Source organism: Amphibalanus amphitrite, unplaced genomic scaffold, assembly GCF_019059575.1.
Source record: "Amphibalanus amphitrite isolate SeventyFive unplaced genomic scaffold, NRLGWU_Aamphi_draft 000070F_arrow, whole genome shotgun sequence".
In the NCBI taxonomy this organism is placed as follows: Eukaryota; Metazoa; Arthropoda; class Thecostraca; order Balanomorpha; family Balanidae; genus Amphibalanus; species Amphibalanus amphitrite.
The window spans coordinates 755470-774393 of NW_024881566.1; the positions used below are offsets into that span (position 1 = coordinate 755470).

The 18924-nt window shown below is 46.6% G+C and overlaps 1 protein-coding gene across 15 annotated transcripts in view; it reads right to left on the minus strand.

The window, feature by feature from the left end:
- Positions 1 to 18924, minus strand: part of LOC122379073 — a 184527-nt gene that overhangs the window by 52772 nt on the left and 112831 nt on the right. For all 15 annotated transcript variants that reach the window (XM_043360995.1, XM_043360990.1, XM_043360993.1 and 12 more), the window contains 3 exons: positions 17688 to 17768; positions 14568 to 14759; positions 9692 to 9861 (listed from right to left, as the gene is read on the minus strand). In XM_043360995.1, the coding sequence (XP_043216930.1) occupies positions 9692 to 9861; positions 14568 to 14759; positions 17688 to 17768 (443 nt within the window). The remainder of the gene's footprint in view (positions 1 to 9691; positions 9862 to 14567; positions 14760 to 17687; positions 17769 to 18924) is intronic.

Here is an 18924-nt window from a genome sequence, read left to right on the forward strand (position 1 = left end):
GTAAGGTGCAGAATATTGTTTGAACCCGTGAAAAGCATGTGCATGGATGAGGCGAAGTGGTGGGCGGAAGAGGTACAGTAGGTCTACAAAATAAGCCCTCTCCGTATCCGGGCAGGTGGCGCCTGAGTAGCGCTCAGGCGCTAACTGCCCGCTGGTGACCCGCATACGAAGAGGACTTATTTTGTAGACCTACTGTACTGAAGATGTAGAAGGGGAGCTATCTTATATTATGCTTCCGACAGTGGGTACATATTTAAGGTGTCAGACTCAACCATCGAATTTGCACAAGTAGCATGCAGCCAATTTTATTTGTTGCGCCGTTGCACCAGCTAACCATTCCTCCTATAGCACTTGCCTGCTGTCGTGTTTCCTGTTTTCATGTAAGGTCGGGTATAATTGACCTTTCTGGTCATTAACTTTTGTTCTATGCTATGGATTTGCATTCACCTGAAGGCCAACTGTCCTCAATCACGCCAAATATACACTGCTTGCTACTAAGCTGGAGCACACAACACAAATGGCGGTGCAGGTGGTTTATGTAACCCACACATGGCTCTTCAGGTAAATAAATGCTGCACCGACGCCCGTGCACCCGATAAGTCAGTCTAGCTCTATGACTTCCTCTCTCAGTCTAGCCAAATGTTACATGATGGTCAGTGGAACAGGCTGATAAATCAGAGCAAAGTTCAACAGATTTCTCAGCAAAGGTAGCTTTTGTAAAAAAGAAGTGGGAGTTGTTAGACCTAACACCATTTTACCGACCGGACGGATGAGGCCGGAGCTCACACAGCTAGATGCACTCAGTGCGGACTCTGGCTTAGTCAGTCAGACGAATTGAAAGATAGAAACATTATGAGCCAGCTTTGACCTTTACATAAGCATGGCTCGATATCGCATTGTGGTGCACAATGGTTTTGCTAAAGTTTTCCTGAAAAGCACGCATAAATATACGGTTTCACATGAGCCACGAACCCCATCATTTTCCGTGCCGTTGCCGCGGCTGAACCAGGTGTCTGTGACCTGCTCGTGATGAATGGGGGCTTCGCTAGCTAAAACCCGCCGGTGACCTTATTTCATTACGGATAAGGCTTGCCACAGCGCAAGGAAACATAGAAAGATGGCTGCGACGAAGGCACATCATTCCTATGCATACGTCAATGAGTCTTCTTTATTACAAAGAAATGTTTCAACAATTCAAATGTAAACTTGAAATTCACCAAAGCATACAACAGCAAACAATCTTGACAAGAGAACATTTGCAACTCTTCGAAGTCTGTTGGTATGCCAACAAGCATAGGATAGGGAAAAACGGTGCGCCCAATATCGGAACAAACATTACATTTCCGGAACAATTTCATCAAACAAGAGCGTTGCTGTGGCCTGAATCGGAGCACCCCGTGTGCCGTCTGAAGTGTTAGCTTAACGATCTACCTACCTGTTTCAACCTGGGTTATAAGCGTTCGGTTCAGGAACTCAATATTTCAGAGCCCCGTTCAGGTTCCGCCAGCACTGCGTCCGTTCACAGAACGCTATCAGGCACTGCCTCGTGGCTACCCTCGTCAGATGTCAGACGAAGCCCGCCCCGCGGGCATCGACGGATGTCCGCCGCCGAATAGACCGTCGATTCCGAGCCAGTCTACGCATAATTAACGAAGCCACTTGCCGTGCTCGGGCGATTTGGTATCAGGGCGCGCATCGGCGCTGTAGGACAAAGGAAGACGACCCGCCGCGGCTGATAGCAGGTGAGCCTGCCGTGCAGCTCAGGGACGGGGCCAAGATCGGATGTTGGATAGGGCAGCCTTGCACGCCAATGTGCTATTAGAGCGCTTGCATTTGAGTTGATCAATGTTGGTAAAATCACACAGAAGTGGCAAATTGACGCCATTTTGGTGCCAGAAGTAACATTTTCACGCAGATGCGCTGAGCTTGTATCCATCTGCCTCGTAGCTTACAGCGTTTCGTCACATTTCCGCGTCGTTCTCGCATTTTCACAGCCATTTCAACACCCGTGTCCCTCAGCAACTGAAGCCGGCATTCAAATGCAGATGACGACAATCGCGCGCGTCGTGGCAGGTCGTTTAGAAAGACCTTGACCTATAAACATCAGGCAGCATTTTTCTAGTCCGAGTCGGCTGCTGCGCTCGGAATGGGCCTCGGTCTCTCTCAGCGGTTGCCCGCCGTCTGCGCTAATCCCCGTCCACTCCCCTCGTCGCCTGCTAACGGCAGACGTGGTCGGCAGTACGCGGCCAGACCCGCGTGCCGCGACCCTGGCCGTAGGCGATCAGTTACCTGGGCCGCCGCGTCGGCCGGGGGCGGCGGTCAGGTCGGGTGCCGATCGGCCATTTGGACGCCACTCTGGGGCCGCTAATGCTGCTGAAGGATTAGTGTGGTGGCGCCGCAGACCGCGCCGGACCATTAGAGGACCAGGTCAGGGTCGACGTGGGCCGGTCTCCGCGGTCCCCACCGCACGGTGTGCCCGGGATGCCGCCGGAAATGGCCCCACTCCACTTCTGGGAGATTAGACGGCGCCCGTTTACCGGTACTTTTCATAACGCAGAACGCTGGGACGGACTGTAAGCAGGCCCATTTGGCCGAGCTCAAGACTTTAAGACAATGTTGAGCACTCGTCAAGACAGCTTGGAATGTTTCATGCTAGTATGTTCAAAATTTTAACACGGAATTGGATTAAGAAAATTAACTTGAAAAACTAACATGCATGATTGTTATTGGCTACAGCGAAAACAACTATAAAAAGCAACAGGAGTATATTGTTACTCATGCGTTTTTTTACTGCTAATGAGGACTCTCTTACTATCTCTTTTTTTCTCCCTCTCTCTCTCTCTCTCTCTCTCTCTCTCTCTCTCTCTCTCTCTCTCTCTTCCTTTCCCTTTCGTGATATCCTTCTCTTCTTTTCTGATTTCGATCCATCTCTTTCTCAAAAAGCACTGCATTATTAACTTCTAATTCCAATCCGCATTTTAGCAGGCCCTGAAGCTGGATTGGATGCCAACTGGAATGCAGTCAGCCTACACCGTCCTCACCGTATGCATCGCCACCAGTGAAACACTGGGCGTCGATGGCTAGTGACACCATGTGAATTTCCCCAGGGACTTCTGTGATAGTCTATCCTCACGAATATTTATGAGGTCTGATGGATCAACGGAAGTCCAATACGCCCAGATCCCCCGAGTTCTGAGGACAGATAAAACATGACGCAACGCATGTAATATGCATGTAAGGTGCTCTCTTGGAGGAACTTAGAGCAATTAATAATCAATAGATTTGCCGTTGGCGGTAGTAATAGGTGCTGCATATACAGTTCAAATAAGCAGCATCCGGGGTTATAACATTTCAGCATGTTTGGCGTCAGCAAAATTGTTCAGTTTAGTTAATTATATGAAATGAATGGTGCAGTTTTGCTACTATACTCTGTTCCGTTTCAAGTTTGCAGCCGAAGTGCCCTGCTGAAAGCAGTGCGTGATTTCTGTATATACAACTCTTACATTTTAAGACGCAAATTCTTGAGCGGAGGAGCGATCCGAGCGATCTGCCGAAGAAACTCCAACTGCAAGCTTGATATGGAACAGACTATAAGCCACTGAAAAATGCATATTGCCATGAATAGCAATTTAAGAGAAACTCGAGGCACCTGTCTGATTAGGGTTTTCATCTTTGAAAGTTCAATTTGGCTGTTTTATGCACGTACCTGGCCGGTAATTGGGTACAAAAAATCCTTAAAAGGTATTGTTCATAATTTTAATTTTGCCTTTTGGGTAAAAAAGTCGCTAAAAAACACACAAATGCCTACATATTTTGCATCAACATTATTTTTGCTAATGGGCAACATTTTACTAATTAACCAAAGCCATGCTGTTCTGCAATTCAAACTGAAAGTGGCACAGACAAACAGCTTGTAGGCTATTGAACGGAGGTGTGCTGTTTAATTTATGGATCTAAGGCCAGCTTTACCAACAGGGAAATCGACGGCCGCGGCTACTTTTTATCTATTGACAACCCGCCATCAACACATTTCGCCATCAACACGATAAAAATAGTCGCTAATGTGAAAAGCATTATCATCAAGTCTAGAGTTGCAAAATTTCCCTACCGCACTACCGGCATGCCGGTAATTTTTCACTACCGCAGGTTTATTCGTGGTATCTGGCATGTCTTGCCGGTAGCATGCCGGTATTTTTGATTTTGTGCAAAAAAAAAAATATCAGCAAATGATTCAAACGACACTAAGAGGCTCTCAAATTGTAGTAACAGCAATATTAGCCACTGCAAGATACATTTTGTGGGAGAAGTTCCATTGCTAAGTGTAGGCCCACATGGACCTCAGCATTTCACACAATTCACAGGCTTAGTTATAATTAGAATTGTCAAGAATCTACTGTGGTCTATAAAAGGAAGAATGCTCATTCATGTTGCAAAAGCATGATAAACTAGTAAGTCTAATGGTAGGTAATACGTATATCACAATAAAATAAAATAAATTTTCATGACAACATTCCCTAGGGGAATAGGCAGAATCACAACACAAAAAAACACAATGTTTGGAAACTGGCCTTGAGTCCTGAGATCCTGAGATGTGGTCTGAGAAACTCTACAAAGAATTTGACACTGAAAATCCAGCTGAAAAGGCAGGTGTTAGGTAGCCCTAAGCCTGACTTTGGTCCCATAATTAAATGAAAATGGATTTGAACTGGCATTTTGTCCTATCTTTACAAGAAAACCCATCATGCACGCAAAATTGACAAAAAGTGGCGCAAACAATTAGACAACCAAGGATTTACTTTTAAGATTCTCTCTCCCCTAATGAATGGATGTAATCTGATGACGTAATATTTATTCATTTACCCTTTTGGTTGAATAACTGAAGAGAAATAAATTTATTTGTAGTGAATTACACTACAATGTCGATTTCATTATAATTTAATATTGGTAAGATAATTTTTATTAATATAATCATTCACGAGGCAGTGGCTTGCAGTCGTTAAACATTTTTTTTTTTGCAGCGTTTTAATCAGCTGGTGAAAAGCCTCTGTTATGGCGCATCTGTTTCGAAATCGATAACCTTGTGTTTGTTCCCGCTTGAGGTTGGAGAGGATGGAAGATATCGTTTTTATACATATTATTTGGTGACTATTCTCAGGACCAGTGAGTTATTAACACATTTTTTACATGATTCGTATCTTATTCACGAACCAGCAAGCCATAGTGGATAGGAAAAAGTATATGTTGATCTCGCTTCCTCAGTAAGGCAGATGGCCGAATCTGTACTTGTTTACCTATGTTTTGACCATCTAGATTTTAAACATTTGGCTGGTGCCTGCAACATTTTAGGAGAATATGGAAAAGTAGAACACCTGTGAAATGTAAATGTGATTACTGCTCACTGTCCAGTCTTCAAAAACACATTTCAGTAATTCAAGTCCTTTTTGTCCTCACCTTTTTGATGAATGTAATAGTTTTTTTTGTAGGCAATACTTCTTTGATTACAGGTGATATTTTAACAGTAAGACTGGAATTGAGTTTCAAAATCGTGGGTATTTGTGGGGCCAACTCAGCCAAAATCAGCCTGCTGGTATTATATAATACTGAACGAGGCCGGTGTAAATAAATTTTCAAGACCGAGGTCCTTACTGGATTTTTGAACGAGGCCGAAGGCCGAGTTCAAAAATCAGTAAGGACTGAGGTCTTGAAAATTTATCACCGGCCGAGTTTGGTATGTATTTTACTGTATGCCAACGATAAATTTATTTTCTGGACCGAAGCTCTTAGCCGACTTAGGAACGAGACCATCCCAAAATGTTGGCTTTAGTGCATTCTGGTAATGCATTTTTGACCGTGGTCAATTTGCTTACACCAGTTATTACCACACCCCTCTGGCTAATGTATTTGAATAGGCCAGGCATACAGTAATTGTGGTTGGACAATGGATGGCTGTCGGGTGGGAGGGGTACTGAAACTGCCAAAATGTGGCACTCTTCCAGGGGTAAGCTAGAATCAAGAATGCAGGTTTTTTAGTATGCCGGTAATTTGGCGGTTTTTTTGCTTGGGGCGTGGTAGCATGCCGGTATCCCAGAAAATTTTTGTGGGGCGGGGCGGTGCCGGTAGCAGCCTTCGGGGAAAACTTTGCAACTCTAATCAAGTCTAAATGATATGCTTTCACATTATCGGCATTTTCGTGTGGTTGGTTTAAGTTGAGGGAGACTGAAAGAAATACAAATGCCGGCAGCCAATTATTTTCCTGTTGGTAAAGCTAGCGTGGGCTGGCAAATGTCAAACAAAATGGTTCTTTGAAAATAATAATATTTTCAACAGGCTCGTTCCCGGTACAATCCATTCATTCATCCATTCTGGCTCTCCATTTAAAAACACCCACACACATAGAACACCCAGCACAGATTAGCATCCACTCACAGATGAATCGGGACCCGCTTGCACCTAAATTCAGCCCAGCTGCTGCCTACAGTGGGCCCAACGCCCGCCTACAACCCATCCACCTCCCGCCTTACTTGTCGGCCTAGCTCCCGCCTACAGTGCAGCCCAGCTCCTGCCTACCTGTTCGGGTCCCTATCACGATCGTAGACCCCGTGCGTTTCACCGCACCTCCGCCCGCACGCCTCAGCTGCGGACAGGCGGAATGCCTCCGCCGCCGCCGCCGCCGCCGGCGCTGCGTCGGTAGCGAGCGGATGCCGCCTTCGTCGGTAACGTCGATCGAAATGGTCGGCGTCGGCAACGACGGCGGCGGTCGGCTCACATCCGCTACTGTGGCTGCGGTCTGTGTCATGGATTCAGACGGTGGTGGCGAGAGAGGCGCAAAGGTGGAGATAAGGAAGGCAGAGGGAGAGAGAGGGATAGAGAGAGAGAAAGAGAGAGAGAGAGAGAGAGAGAGAGGGAGAGAGAGAGAGAGAGAGAGAGAGAGAGAGAGAGAGAAAGAGAGAGAGAGAGAGAGAGAGAGAGAGAGAGAGAGAGAGAGAGAGAGAGAGAGAGAGAGAGAGAGAGAGAGAGAGAGAGAGAGAGAGAGAGCAGGATGTACTCGGATTGACCTAAGCAATGCTAATGCTACAGGTTGACTGCAAAGTTTCCAGTAGTACCGGGTGTTGCATCAACTTATTCCACTGTGCCAGCGCATTTCTCTGACGTCTGATGGAAAAAGCCAGCAGTAATGCACCCAGCCGGCGTCAGAATAAGCTCCTACCTCCGACAACACAGGTCCTGAAGCATGGAACGATCGCAGAAAAAAAGGTTTTAGGCATTAATTATGCTATGGTTTGAGCACCAGACGTCCTAAACTGCAACCCAAATGCAGTGGAGCATCCTGTTGTGCATATTAAATGGCATGCAACCTAGGCATTGAGGTTCATTATAATTTGAAATAAACGGTGGGTAGCTTGATAAACATTTCCTTCAGCGAAACTCAAATAATTAATATATACAAGCGTTGGTTGCTGTTGCATGGCAAAAACAATATATGACTTTTTGTTATAATAACGTAGTTTGTTTTTCATCTTTGCAGCAAGCAAGTAGGGATACACAAGCATAGTTTTACGTGCAAGTGTAATCAAAAAGTTATTCATATTCTAGTTATCCATAATATTGCATTTCATTTCCTAGCAGCCAGCAGGGAGTGCCGCGACTTGAAATTTTAAGTTATTCTGGACCTGGTGGTTGCGTAAGGTTCTGTGTGTCGCTGGGATAGAGGGAGGGGGCACTCCTGGTCACCCGATAATAGCAGTTTTCAAGACGGCCATCTGGTACACATTTGGTGCACATCTGCTACAGGTTAGGTGCAGATTTGGTCAAATCAGGTTCAGTGTATCTCTTAGTAGCTATCAGCTACGGTTGCACTAATTGCTTATATGCCTGCTTTGTCTTATTATCAGAGAGATTCATCGATAAAAACGCTGAAATAACTTCATAAAATAAAGATATTTGCTGTAAGAGAGATAAGGTGCAGATTTGGTCAAATTACGTGCACTCACCGGATATAGCCCGTCGTGAAAACGGCTATTGAGTGGCGGCTTAGAGAAAAAAATTGAATGTGCGTCAATGTACGATAAAAGAAGCAATCGACTCTACTTACGTTAATAATTAAATAATTACATTCGTAATCTCCATGGGAGCCTGTCACTAATGGGGTAATTTCAAATATACTTGTCATCGTACTCCATCACGCTTTTTTTATCTCACCACATATTTCTATATACCACTTAAACGGCGCTGTAAAATTTGAACAACAATGTTCATAACTAGATATTTTGGAGCAGTTTGCAGTTATTTGGAACTTGTCTTGCAAGGAAACCTGACAAAAGAAAAAGAAAAATAATATTAAAAATATACAATGCATCTGCCACCGTGGAGAGCGTAGAAAGGCTGTCCCACTTTCCAGCCTCAGAGCCGCCACGCTCCACGTGCCGACCAATCAGATGTCATCGACCGCTGGCTTTTCGAGCCGCCGCCAGCACAGGGGCAGCCACTTTGCATAAGCCTATCGTCCAGATGTCACCGGTGTATGGCCCGGGGCGCCGCCGGAGGGCCCCAACAGCCGGCGCCGGGCCGCTCACGGCCGCCGCAGCGCCCGCTACGGTCAATCAGCGTGGTTTATGCGTCCTTCCGACCAGCAATCCAAACAGACTGTAGTCCGGGAAATAGCGCTGGATAAGGCGGTTCATTGTGTGGGTTCACTCTCTGCAGGAACAATGCTAATCACTTCTCAAAATGAGCATCCACACAAATCTTACGTGAGAAGTGAGTGACATCAATGCCTCTGAGAGAAGTGTATTTCCTCTGAAATATAAAAATATCATGATTGATGGAGTTACTGATCCTTAACAGCTTGTCCTCCGTGGCCAGAAAATATACGTTAATATTTCTTTGGGACCATCATCAATGGGTAAAAATTTGCATTAGGATGCCGTTATCACAAAGCCCTGTGCTCCCACCTGCCCAAATGTAAATTGCCCTAAAGCCGGCTTCACTTTGACTGAACGATCGATAAGAGCTGCCAACTGGAGATTGCTGCTGACATGTGGCATCGACCACCCTTCACCACGCAGCAGAGTGGCGTGAAAAATACCTCTGACAATGGTGCCGTCTTTAAAATATAGAGAGCTAAAAAAGGAAAAAAGTAAAGAAATTGAATAGTGAGCGCAGCGTTGGCCGTGAATAATTCTGTATTGAAGCATTATGATAATTATTATAATAGGTACGCTACGCGATTCTCTAAGAGCTTTATACGGTGAAGCTAAACCTTAGCACGTAAAGCTCGCTTGCTTCAGAACAGACGTAATACGTCTTTCCAAGGTTACGTCCAACCAGCCTAAAACTTGTCAAACTGAGAAATCGCAAAAAAATGCATCTTTGCCATCCGAGCGGGCTGGAAGTGCACATGAAACCTCCCCACATCTGCTGCATATTGTCTCCCGTCTGCTACAGGCGAACCAGCCTGTCTCACCCCTACTGCAGACTCATCAGACTATCTAACCTCTGCTGCTGACTGTCTCACCATGCACCAGACTGTCTCAACATGCCTCACCTCTGCTGCACACTATTTCACCTCTTTTGCAGGCTGACTCACCTCTGTACCAGGCTATCTCACCTTCACTGCAGGCTATCTCATCCCTGCACCAGACCATCTCACTTACACACCAGCCTATCTCACCACTGTACCAGTCTGTCTCACCTCTGCTGAAGGCGCACCAAGCTGTCGACGCAGTCCTGCAGCTGGCGTATCTTGGTGTCCAGCTCGACGGCCTCTCGCTGCAGGGCTCCGTAGCGGCTGTGCAGCGACAGCGAGGCCAGACGGTCGAGTACCAGCTCGTCTCTAAGCTGGGTCACTGCCGCCGGGCCGTCCTGCGGGCAAAGAAAACCGTCTCAGTTGCGTGACGTGCGGTGCTTGATATGTGCCACTCCATATGTTGTGTGCGCAGATATGATAGCGGACATAGTCTATATGTGCTGAAACTCTCACCTCGGAGCTCAGAGACGTTGTTCAAATACCCCATGGGGGAATGGTTTACGGACTGCAAAGAAATTGTATTGTGCCACAATTAGGGACGGGTATGAGAAAAGGACTCTAAGTAGAGGTCTGCACCGGCCGGCTGCAGCCGCGGCTGGCTGCAGCCCCACGGCTGTGGGCCGGGGCGGCTGCAAATATCTCCAAGAACACGGCTACGGCTGTGGCCACGGCTGTGAGATTTCAAGCTTAATCTTAAGTACTCAAATATAAAATTTTAAATCCTTAAATTTTACATTCTGATAAGCAGTCTAGCCTGTAAAAATCATGCAAAGGATGCCCAGCAGCCTTGAAAGTGGTGAAGCCTTTGAAAACCTGTAATGGTTTTACCATTTGCTGTAGGGGAGTTCGCACTCTGGTACAGAATACTAATTATAGGTACCAATTGTTCCTTCATCATCAAGAGCTTGACAGTTTCAGAAAATGCAACATGTTGCATTGTCACATCCCTCTCAAACCAATCTCACCTGGTCATTAGGAGAGCACCTTACAGCTATTGAGGACGAGCGTTCAATAATTCTTTCAGGTAATAGAAAAAGAAACCACGCCTAGGTGAAGGCAGGTAAAGGCTTCATAAAATATTATCTAAAATAACTCTTAGATGTATTTCTGGATTTTCGGCAAGTCCAATTACATAATATAAAACTGGCGCTTTATGTTCTAACTGGTGTGTGAGTGACCGCTAACAGAAAATGCTGATCAACGAAGCCAATGGAATTAGATTATAAGTGAGCATGAACCTTACTTACGGTTAATTCACATGATGGTGAAAACCCTGAACACGTAAATCGTAATTCACATGACGGTGAAAACCCTGAACACAATATTTCTTACGCGAGCTGTTGACTTTACTAATAAAATGACGTCTTCTTCTGAAAATGTAAAAATTTGATACTTATTCTGTGTTTGAGAGCAAGTTTTTAACTGTATAGCATTATTATTTATTAATTATATTTTTATGGCTGTTTATAGTAACACAAAACAATTTATTACCACTTCTTTGCTATTGACGTCATTAAAAACTCAAGTAAAATTTTTGATTGAAAGAGGCAATTGTGGCTCCCACGTCCTTGGGAATTTGAGCGAAGATCATTATTTGGAAAAATCAAAATAGATGAATGTTTTTCTTTCTTGGATGCTCACTAGTGTTTTGATGCCTTGCATATCAAATTAGTTTGAGACTTGCTCAGAAGGCTGCTTCAAGCCTGGCATATCACACCCCAGAAAATATGCAAGGTAAGAAAGAAGCAAGAGTTTTGACTAGACAATCACTGTTTGACAGTCCATCAACTTCAGTTTCATTTTCCATACCTAACATTGATAATGAAAAGCATCAGGGTCTGTTGTTCTGTCCCACTCCCACAACCATGCTTCAGGATTTGGCATTAGATGTCTACACTGCTAGTGCTTCTATTCTGGCTCGTTGTTTATGTTTTCTGTTGATGTAGGTACCTACCCCCTTGCAAGGGCTTGTGTAGGCATGTGTTGCGCATCAGGCTTCAGGCCTTTGGCCTAAAGCCAGATACACAACCACTTAACCTATGATGCTTCATGAGCTTGAGAATCTATAGCCCATTGCAATGTGCTTTTGGCTATATGTTTCAACTAAAAACAACTTATTATATACTATTTGGTTGCATTTCATTGAAAGTATTCACGGCCGGCTGACGGCTGGCTGCCCACAGTTTGCCACGGCTGTGGGCGGCTGTGGCTGTGGAGCCACGGCTGCGGGGCGGCTAGGCTGTGGAAAATTGCAGCCATGCAGAACTCTAACTCTAAGTTAATTTAAGTAAGTTAAGTTAACTCTAAGTTATTACACTGCACAATGATGAGCCAAACACTTGGCGTGAACCAACAGAAGAAACAAGAATGGACCAAGTTTATGCACTTCCAGTCAGCTCCGAGATCAAAGCTCCCAAAACGACTATCGCTCAGCAAAAACAGAGGGAAAACTGTGCCTCATGGCGCGGCAAATATCGCGCATAACACTCGGCTCACTGGCTGATGGCAGCGATCATCATTTGGACCGGCAACGATAAGCGCCGCTCTACGAAAAAGCGCATTATTTGTTGGCAGCCGGCGGCGGCGGTCGATGCGGGTCGGCAGCGACAGCGGCGTTCGGCTGCTCTCGGCCGACCTCTCGGCGCCTCCACTTGAGCCGGAAGGGGCCGCCGGATATCGCGTGAGAGGCGCTGAGCTGCCACTAACGATCAATCGGCCCAAAAAGGCGGCCACCGGGTCAGGAACGCGAATCAGCGCGGCTGCCGCTGCCAGCTGCCCGCCGCTGGGGATGATTGAGTCGAGAGATGCGCCGGAGAGTGGCCTCTCCTGCCGCCGGACTGCAGAGAGTGGCTGGGCAAGAGGTCGGCAGGGCGAGGGTCTCAGACTGAGCCTGCCAGGCGCCAGATGGGCCTGGAATGCGTATAGCTCATATGTTTGTATCTAGGCTATACCGCAGAGCACGAAGACAGTTGAAACGCCTGTATCTAGACTGTACCGCAGGGCACACAGTTCAAACGCCTGTATCTAGACTGTACCGCACGACACAGACAGTTCAAACGCCTGTATCTATACTGTAGCGCACGACACAGACAGTTCAAACGCCTGTATCTAGACTGTAGCGCACGACACAGACAGCTCAAACGCCTGTATCTAGACTGTACCGCACGACACAGACAATTCAAACGCCTGTATCTAGACTGTACCGCCCGACACACAGTTCAAATGCCTGTATCTAGACTGTACCGCAGGACACAGTTGAAACGCCTGTATCTAGGCTGTACCGCAGGACACAGTTGAAGCGCCTGTATTGGACACAGACTGTACCGCAGAGCAGGACACAGAGACAGCACACTGCCTGTGCAGGAGGCAGGCGGGAGTCGGTTGGCAGGGGCAGGGGAGATGCCGGTTGCGTTTTGATCTTGCAGCTGGGAGTCTCCATAGCGATGTTGCTGCCTGTGATTAGACGCTACCGCAGGGCGCAGGAAAAGCGCTGAGGAAAACGACCAGTTGGTTGGCGCCAGGCTAGACCGGATGCCGTTCACATCCTGCGTCAGGCAATCGCTGGCAGATCGAAGCTCGGCGCTCACAACAAAGCACGATATCAAGGTGATCGCTTGGTAGCGCCGTTGCCTTTCAAGTTTCTGCTCCCTGCTCACCAGCGCTGATTACCGATAACGTGTGCCGGGCGCGCGTACTTTTATCTCGCAAGGGCGACTTTTAATAGAACACCGATAATACCTGAGGAGTTGATCAGGTAGAGGGCAGAAAGTCTCGTCCAATGTCGATTTAAGGTAGGTGACCTTTATTTTCACATGAAATATAGTTGGCTATAGAGACAAAGAGTGAATAATAAATAATACTGTCAGCCCTTTGTGCCACATCAAACACAATACTCGGTAAGGCGTACATATATCATGACGGTGGTCGTCGCAGGTAACCTGCAGAAGCGTGGGATGTATACCCACGCCACTTTTGGAAATGTCAGAAAGAGTACCAAAGTTACTGACGAAAACAAACGGAACTAATCAATTAACAGAAAATCAATCGGAACATCGTAGACATTCAAGGTGAAAGTCCACGTCAACGTCGCTCACGTATTTATCATAGATGTGTTTCAGGCATAAAACAATGCATCACGTTTCCATCCGTCTATGACGGGGTTCTTCAGCATCTGGCCTGCGGGACTGGTCCACACCATGACACTGTCAGACATCTCCTTTCCGCAGTTTACATCTAGCCCGCACCCAAAAAGAGGTTATTCAAACCTCTGGTCTCGGTGAACATTGAACGGTCATTATTCCTTTTTAAATTAAATGTGTATAGCATTTATAGTTTTATTTTCAACTAGTAAGTTACAGCCTTTAGGACTTAGCAAAGGTGGCGAGTTGTAAGGAACTGTACGTGTTCGTGCACCACAGATCCGCCGCCCCAACGTGGTTTCCCTTGACCCTGCCATCTGTTGCGGCTCCAAAGTCAAGCCAGCGCGCTGGAGCAGCAGATTTGCACCACCCGAGCACCAACAGGTCCTTACAAAATTATCCACCTGTGAGACTTACACGTATTCCTTTCGTGTAAGGCTTCCTGCTTCTCATTTTTTTCTACGTCTTCTTAATCTGATGGCTAATGCGTAAAAAGCAGATAGTTTACCCATTATGCATAAGATAAGATGGCTGGTGATTTTCTAACGATATTTTCTGTTCACCGAGCTAGGAAACTGATTTTCCACGTCTCATATTGACCTCTCACCAGCCAATGTCTACGGCACGGAACAGGGAACTATTTTCAAAGACTCGGATGTGATTGTGGATTGGCCGTGAGCATAGAAAGACGTATGGCGTACATACAAATTCATTAAAAAAAATGCGCACCTACCCAGCACTGATGCTCAATGCTCAACGCTCGGTCTATCGCAAAACGTAGCCTAGCTAGCGCCACCTTTCCGACGATCGACAGAGGCACATCTTCAGACCTCAGCTCCGACGAGACCCACCCCGATATCGGGCGACATCTGTACCTCTGACGCCATCTAGGGCGAACTCACCTGAACTGCGCCCAGTTTCGAGTCGGCCGGAGGTTTGGGCGGCACGAAAGGGGTGAGGGCTGGCCGGCCGTTGACAGAGGAGGCCGCAGGCACAAGCTCCGCGTGCCGCAACAGGGCTGTGACGTCGGCACGCGAGCTGACGCCGCGGGCCAGAGTGCAGAGAGACTCGTACCTCCGGCTGCGCTCCACCGTCTGGGGGAGGAGAGAACATGGTGAGGGCGAGGTAGACCAGCGAGCAGGCCGCGCCATCTGCCGCGGCTGAAACCGGGTGCCATCCCGTCGTTCCCATCCTCTGGACAGTCAAATCCTTCTCCTCCACGCCTCAACCCTCTGTTTCGGGCTGGATGGACTAGGACTAGGTGGACTAGGTGGCCTGTCCAAGCGATGGGCCCAGTCCCGGCGGAGCACCAGGGTACCCGATCAGACCAACGTCTCCCCCTAATTCCTATCATCCCTCCGACTCTGCAATGGTCTCGTCAGACCGAAAGAGCCAAGCTCAACCAAACCAAACGAAACAGGGTGCAGTTGGGCGGTGTCCGGTTGGCAGCCATAGAAAGTTCAGCAATCAATATTCAACTCTTAATTTTCTCAGTGTTCTGTTTTATCCAATTAAGTTTTTATTCCAAATAAATCATGAAGTCTGTCAGTCTTTGGGAATCATCTTTAAGTATAAATGTCAAATCGATTGGCACTCATTCCTTGGATTGATGGTGTTTCGGTCATCGATGGATGGATGGTGTTTTAACCACATAGAGGCGATATACCATGAAAAACGATCAGTGACGCATAAAATCCCCTTTCGGAAAGGGCTCCAGGGCAACGTGATTATAAGGGTAAGACCGATGTTGCTGATTTGCTCACAAAACATTACAAATGTAGCCACATCAGCCATTTTTCTATACCAGGTATGTCGCCAAATTCATCAGGCTTTCACTTTTCTATCCCGACATTTCTTGAGGTCTGATGGCTCGTGACCCTTATTACATAGTGTATGCGTTCGAATCAAAGAGGAGCTCTGAGCTCGTGGCTCACTTATGCAAGTCGGCCACCGGCTTTATACAATTCGAAGAGGTCCGGGCACGCTTAGGAGGCTGACCGCGGGGGCATTGCGATTCGACGGGCAGCTATTCAAACGAGTCGCGTTCATTCCCACTTGAATGGCTAGTCCCGGAACGGCTGCAGTTTCCGCTGAAACGTTACATTCTAGGGCGCATATGGCTCCGATTTGATCGGATTTAATGTCAACGATAACTGGGAGCGAGTCCGTTGCCCGTATTTGGCTGTATTGCAGGGACAACGCTCGGGTGAGGCCAGGGGCTGCTGAGGCCGTTCAGGTCCTAGATCTCAGGCGTGCAGAATGCAACCTACCAAAAATAAATGTTTCCAGAATACGATAAAATTATAGGCCTTTCTAAAAACAAAATGATCAAGGCCCTAAATACAAAAAAAAAAATGATAGGCAACTGAATGTTCTTTATCTAAGGATAAATCAGCAATCACCATACAGGTAGCCATTGCTTCGTTATTTTCTAAACGACTGGAATTTTTCATCGTTGGTTTGGCCGTCTTTCAGCTGGGTTTCTTTTGATCAGTCTATAGCAATCATCGTTTCGCCTTGAAGCGAAAGGTCAGGGTGGTGGCTGGCTGCTGTTCCGGAACTATGTCCGACGGGCGAATTTCCGGACAATCGAGAGAAACTGTTGCCGGAGCCGGCCCTTAGCAGCGCCGCTGGCAAAGCAAGAGGTTGCTTATAGTTTTTACTGTTTTCAAGTTTGGGACCTTCAGATTTACGTATATTTTCCTCATTTAAACAACCGTTTTCTTTTCTATATTTATGGTTTTAATACAATGAATAGGCAATGCATAGGACTTCAAACTATGTGTAGTATATATCTTTGACCACATGAAACGGACCCTCCCACCTTCAAAAAGTAAATGAATTCACATGAAAGTGATGTCGCTCGGTTTAGAAAGAACGATAACGAACATCTACCAAATTTCATAAAAAATATTCACCGATTTTCAAGATATTAGATTTTTACTTTTGTTTTCTTTTTGGGATCTCCACTGTTCCTAGCGACTTTATTTGAAAGTGCGGCACTTGTTGCGCGCATTGCGCAAAGCAGCATATACCATCGTGTGCTACCAACCGTTTTAGTAAAGATATAAAATCGTTAGATGTGCGCTGATGTCACACATTCAGAGGGGCATTCTAATGCATTAGCCCCCCTGAATCCAAGTGCTGGATCTTTGAAATTATATATTTTCGATTTGAGTCATTTCTCGATCTTGTGAGTGCTCAAACCGGTAAGTGCAAGCCAGGGACCCCATTTTGGCTATCTCAACTCAAAACTAATGTTAAGGTGGGATGGTCACTTTAAATGGCCATCAAATGCTGCCTGTGTAATAATATTAAGCGGTGTGCATGTAAGCTTCTTACAAGCTGAAATTTCGTCACCGGGTGGCAGGGGACTCATCACAATATCTCTGGTTGCCAGCCCACCGTAAAATGAGACCACGGATATCTTGGAGCGGTGTTCATAAACTCTGGGGCGCCATAAAGGAGGTGTAAATGTTAGCGTCACGTCATAAAAGAGCCATCAGACGTTTATCTCATAACCAGCTCTCCACTTCGTGTTTGGAGCAGACTCCTGTGATGCGAGCACGCTCTTCCGTGAACGAATGGGTCCCATCATCGTCACAACACTCATTTTAACTGGGAAACGAGTTTATTTTGCGGCTTGGTGGCTTAGTTTTAGACTGAGGTAACCTTACTTATTTGTGAAGACGTCATAGGTATGTGCGTCACTTCAATGCAATTTGCTACAAGATTTCCATCGTTCCTTCGTAGGGGTGGATTGAAATATTTCAGGACATAGACATTCGAGTAAAGCTAGCAACACAATAGGTAATCATAAAAAACAGACGTGTTAGTCACAGGATGGCGGATAATATCGAACGATTCAAATCACGTACGAGTATCGCAAGACGAACACCTCACAATCACAAATTGGTGCCTGTGAATTTTACACGAGTGTAAGCAACATAGTATCACCGCGCCGTTAAATCACGCCAGTGACGTCATACCATCCGATGACGTCATTGTATCGATAGTCTCACCTTGCAGGTGACGAGGTCGGCGGCCAGCAGGAGGCTGTCTGCGATTATGGAGGTGACGTCACTCTGTACCTCCTCCAGCTCCTGAGGACAAAAAAGTTGGGCATTAATTAAGGCAGTTGGCGTAACGGAAAACACTGAAAAGAAGGGTAGAATTAGACAGTCAGGTAGGCCATCAATTCTTAATACCATTTAAAGACGTCTATGGGTGGGCATACAATTTCAATGGCCAATCACCACAAATGTCAGCACCCTACAGATCATGACATTCATCCACGGCGGATATCCTCGTCAGTAACCATTCCCGTCCCGTCACAAGTCGTTCCGTAATTGAGTCTGACCCGGCCGTTGCGTAATTTAATCCTCCTGCCGTCTGACACGCAGTTGAGCCCGCGGCGGTGACCGAAGCGCCGTCGCTGATTGGCGCTCGACAGGCGGCATCCGTCCCTAATTCGACCAATCAGCGCCCCAGACGCCAGTGACGTGGACAGGGGGAGCTAATCCGATCACATAATGCCACGGACTGAGCTGAAGCTCTGTAATTTCGTTATTCTCGCTGGTTTCTTTCGGAGGTTTAGCCGATCGACCCGGACTGGTCTGGCGAAATGGCAGACTCCGTTGGCATTATGCGCACTCTGAACGGCCGGATGTAGTCCAGGGAAAAGGTCGAAATCTAAGGGCAGTTTCCAAATACAAGAGCTGCAAGAAATCATTAAAGGCGTCGTGCGATAAGGCCTTTATCGGTTCTTTTAACGCTTTGCTGGAGTATGATCTTGCAAAGTTCTTAAGCGAAATTGACCATGAAGTATAGTAAAGAACATTGCTATTGGCTAAAAGGTCGAGGATTCCGAACTGTCCTTTAATTTGGATATGCATGCACTTGTGTATGAAACTAACGAAATGCGATGTATTTGCGGCTACGTTCTTATAATAGAAGATGTGGCCAAAACATCCCGCGATAAAGCGTTTGACCCAGCTTTGTCCTAATATATGGCCGCTTATGAGGTGGGCCCGTGGTTTTATAGCATGCCGTGCCGGGCAGTCGGCGGCCAGATATTGAGGCAGTAAAAATCCACATATGGCTTTGGGAGCAGTTCATTCTGAATAGGCAAAGCCGCGGATGAGAAAAGCTTGTCTGCTATAATATGCTACCCAAACTTTGTTGTTCAAAGGGGAGTGGTTCACCTCTCCTCGGTGGCAGTTGACATTCGGCATGGCATGCTATTGGAGGTCGCTTCAG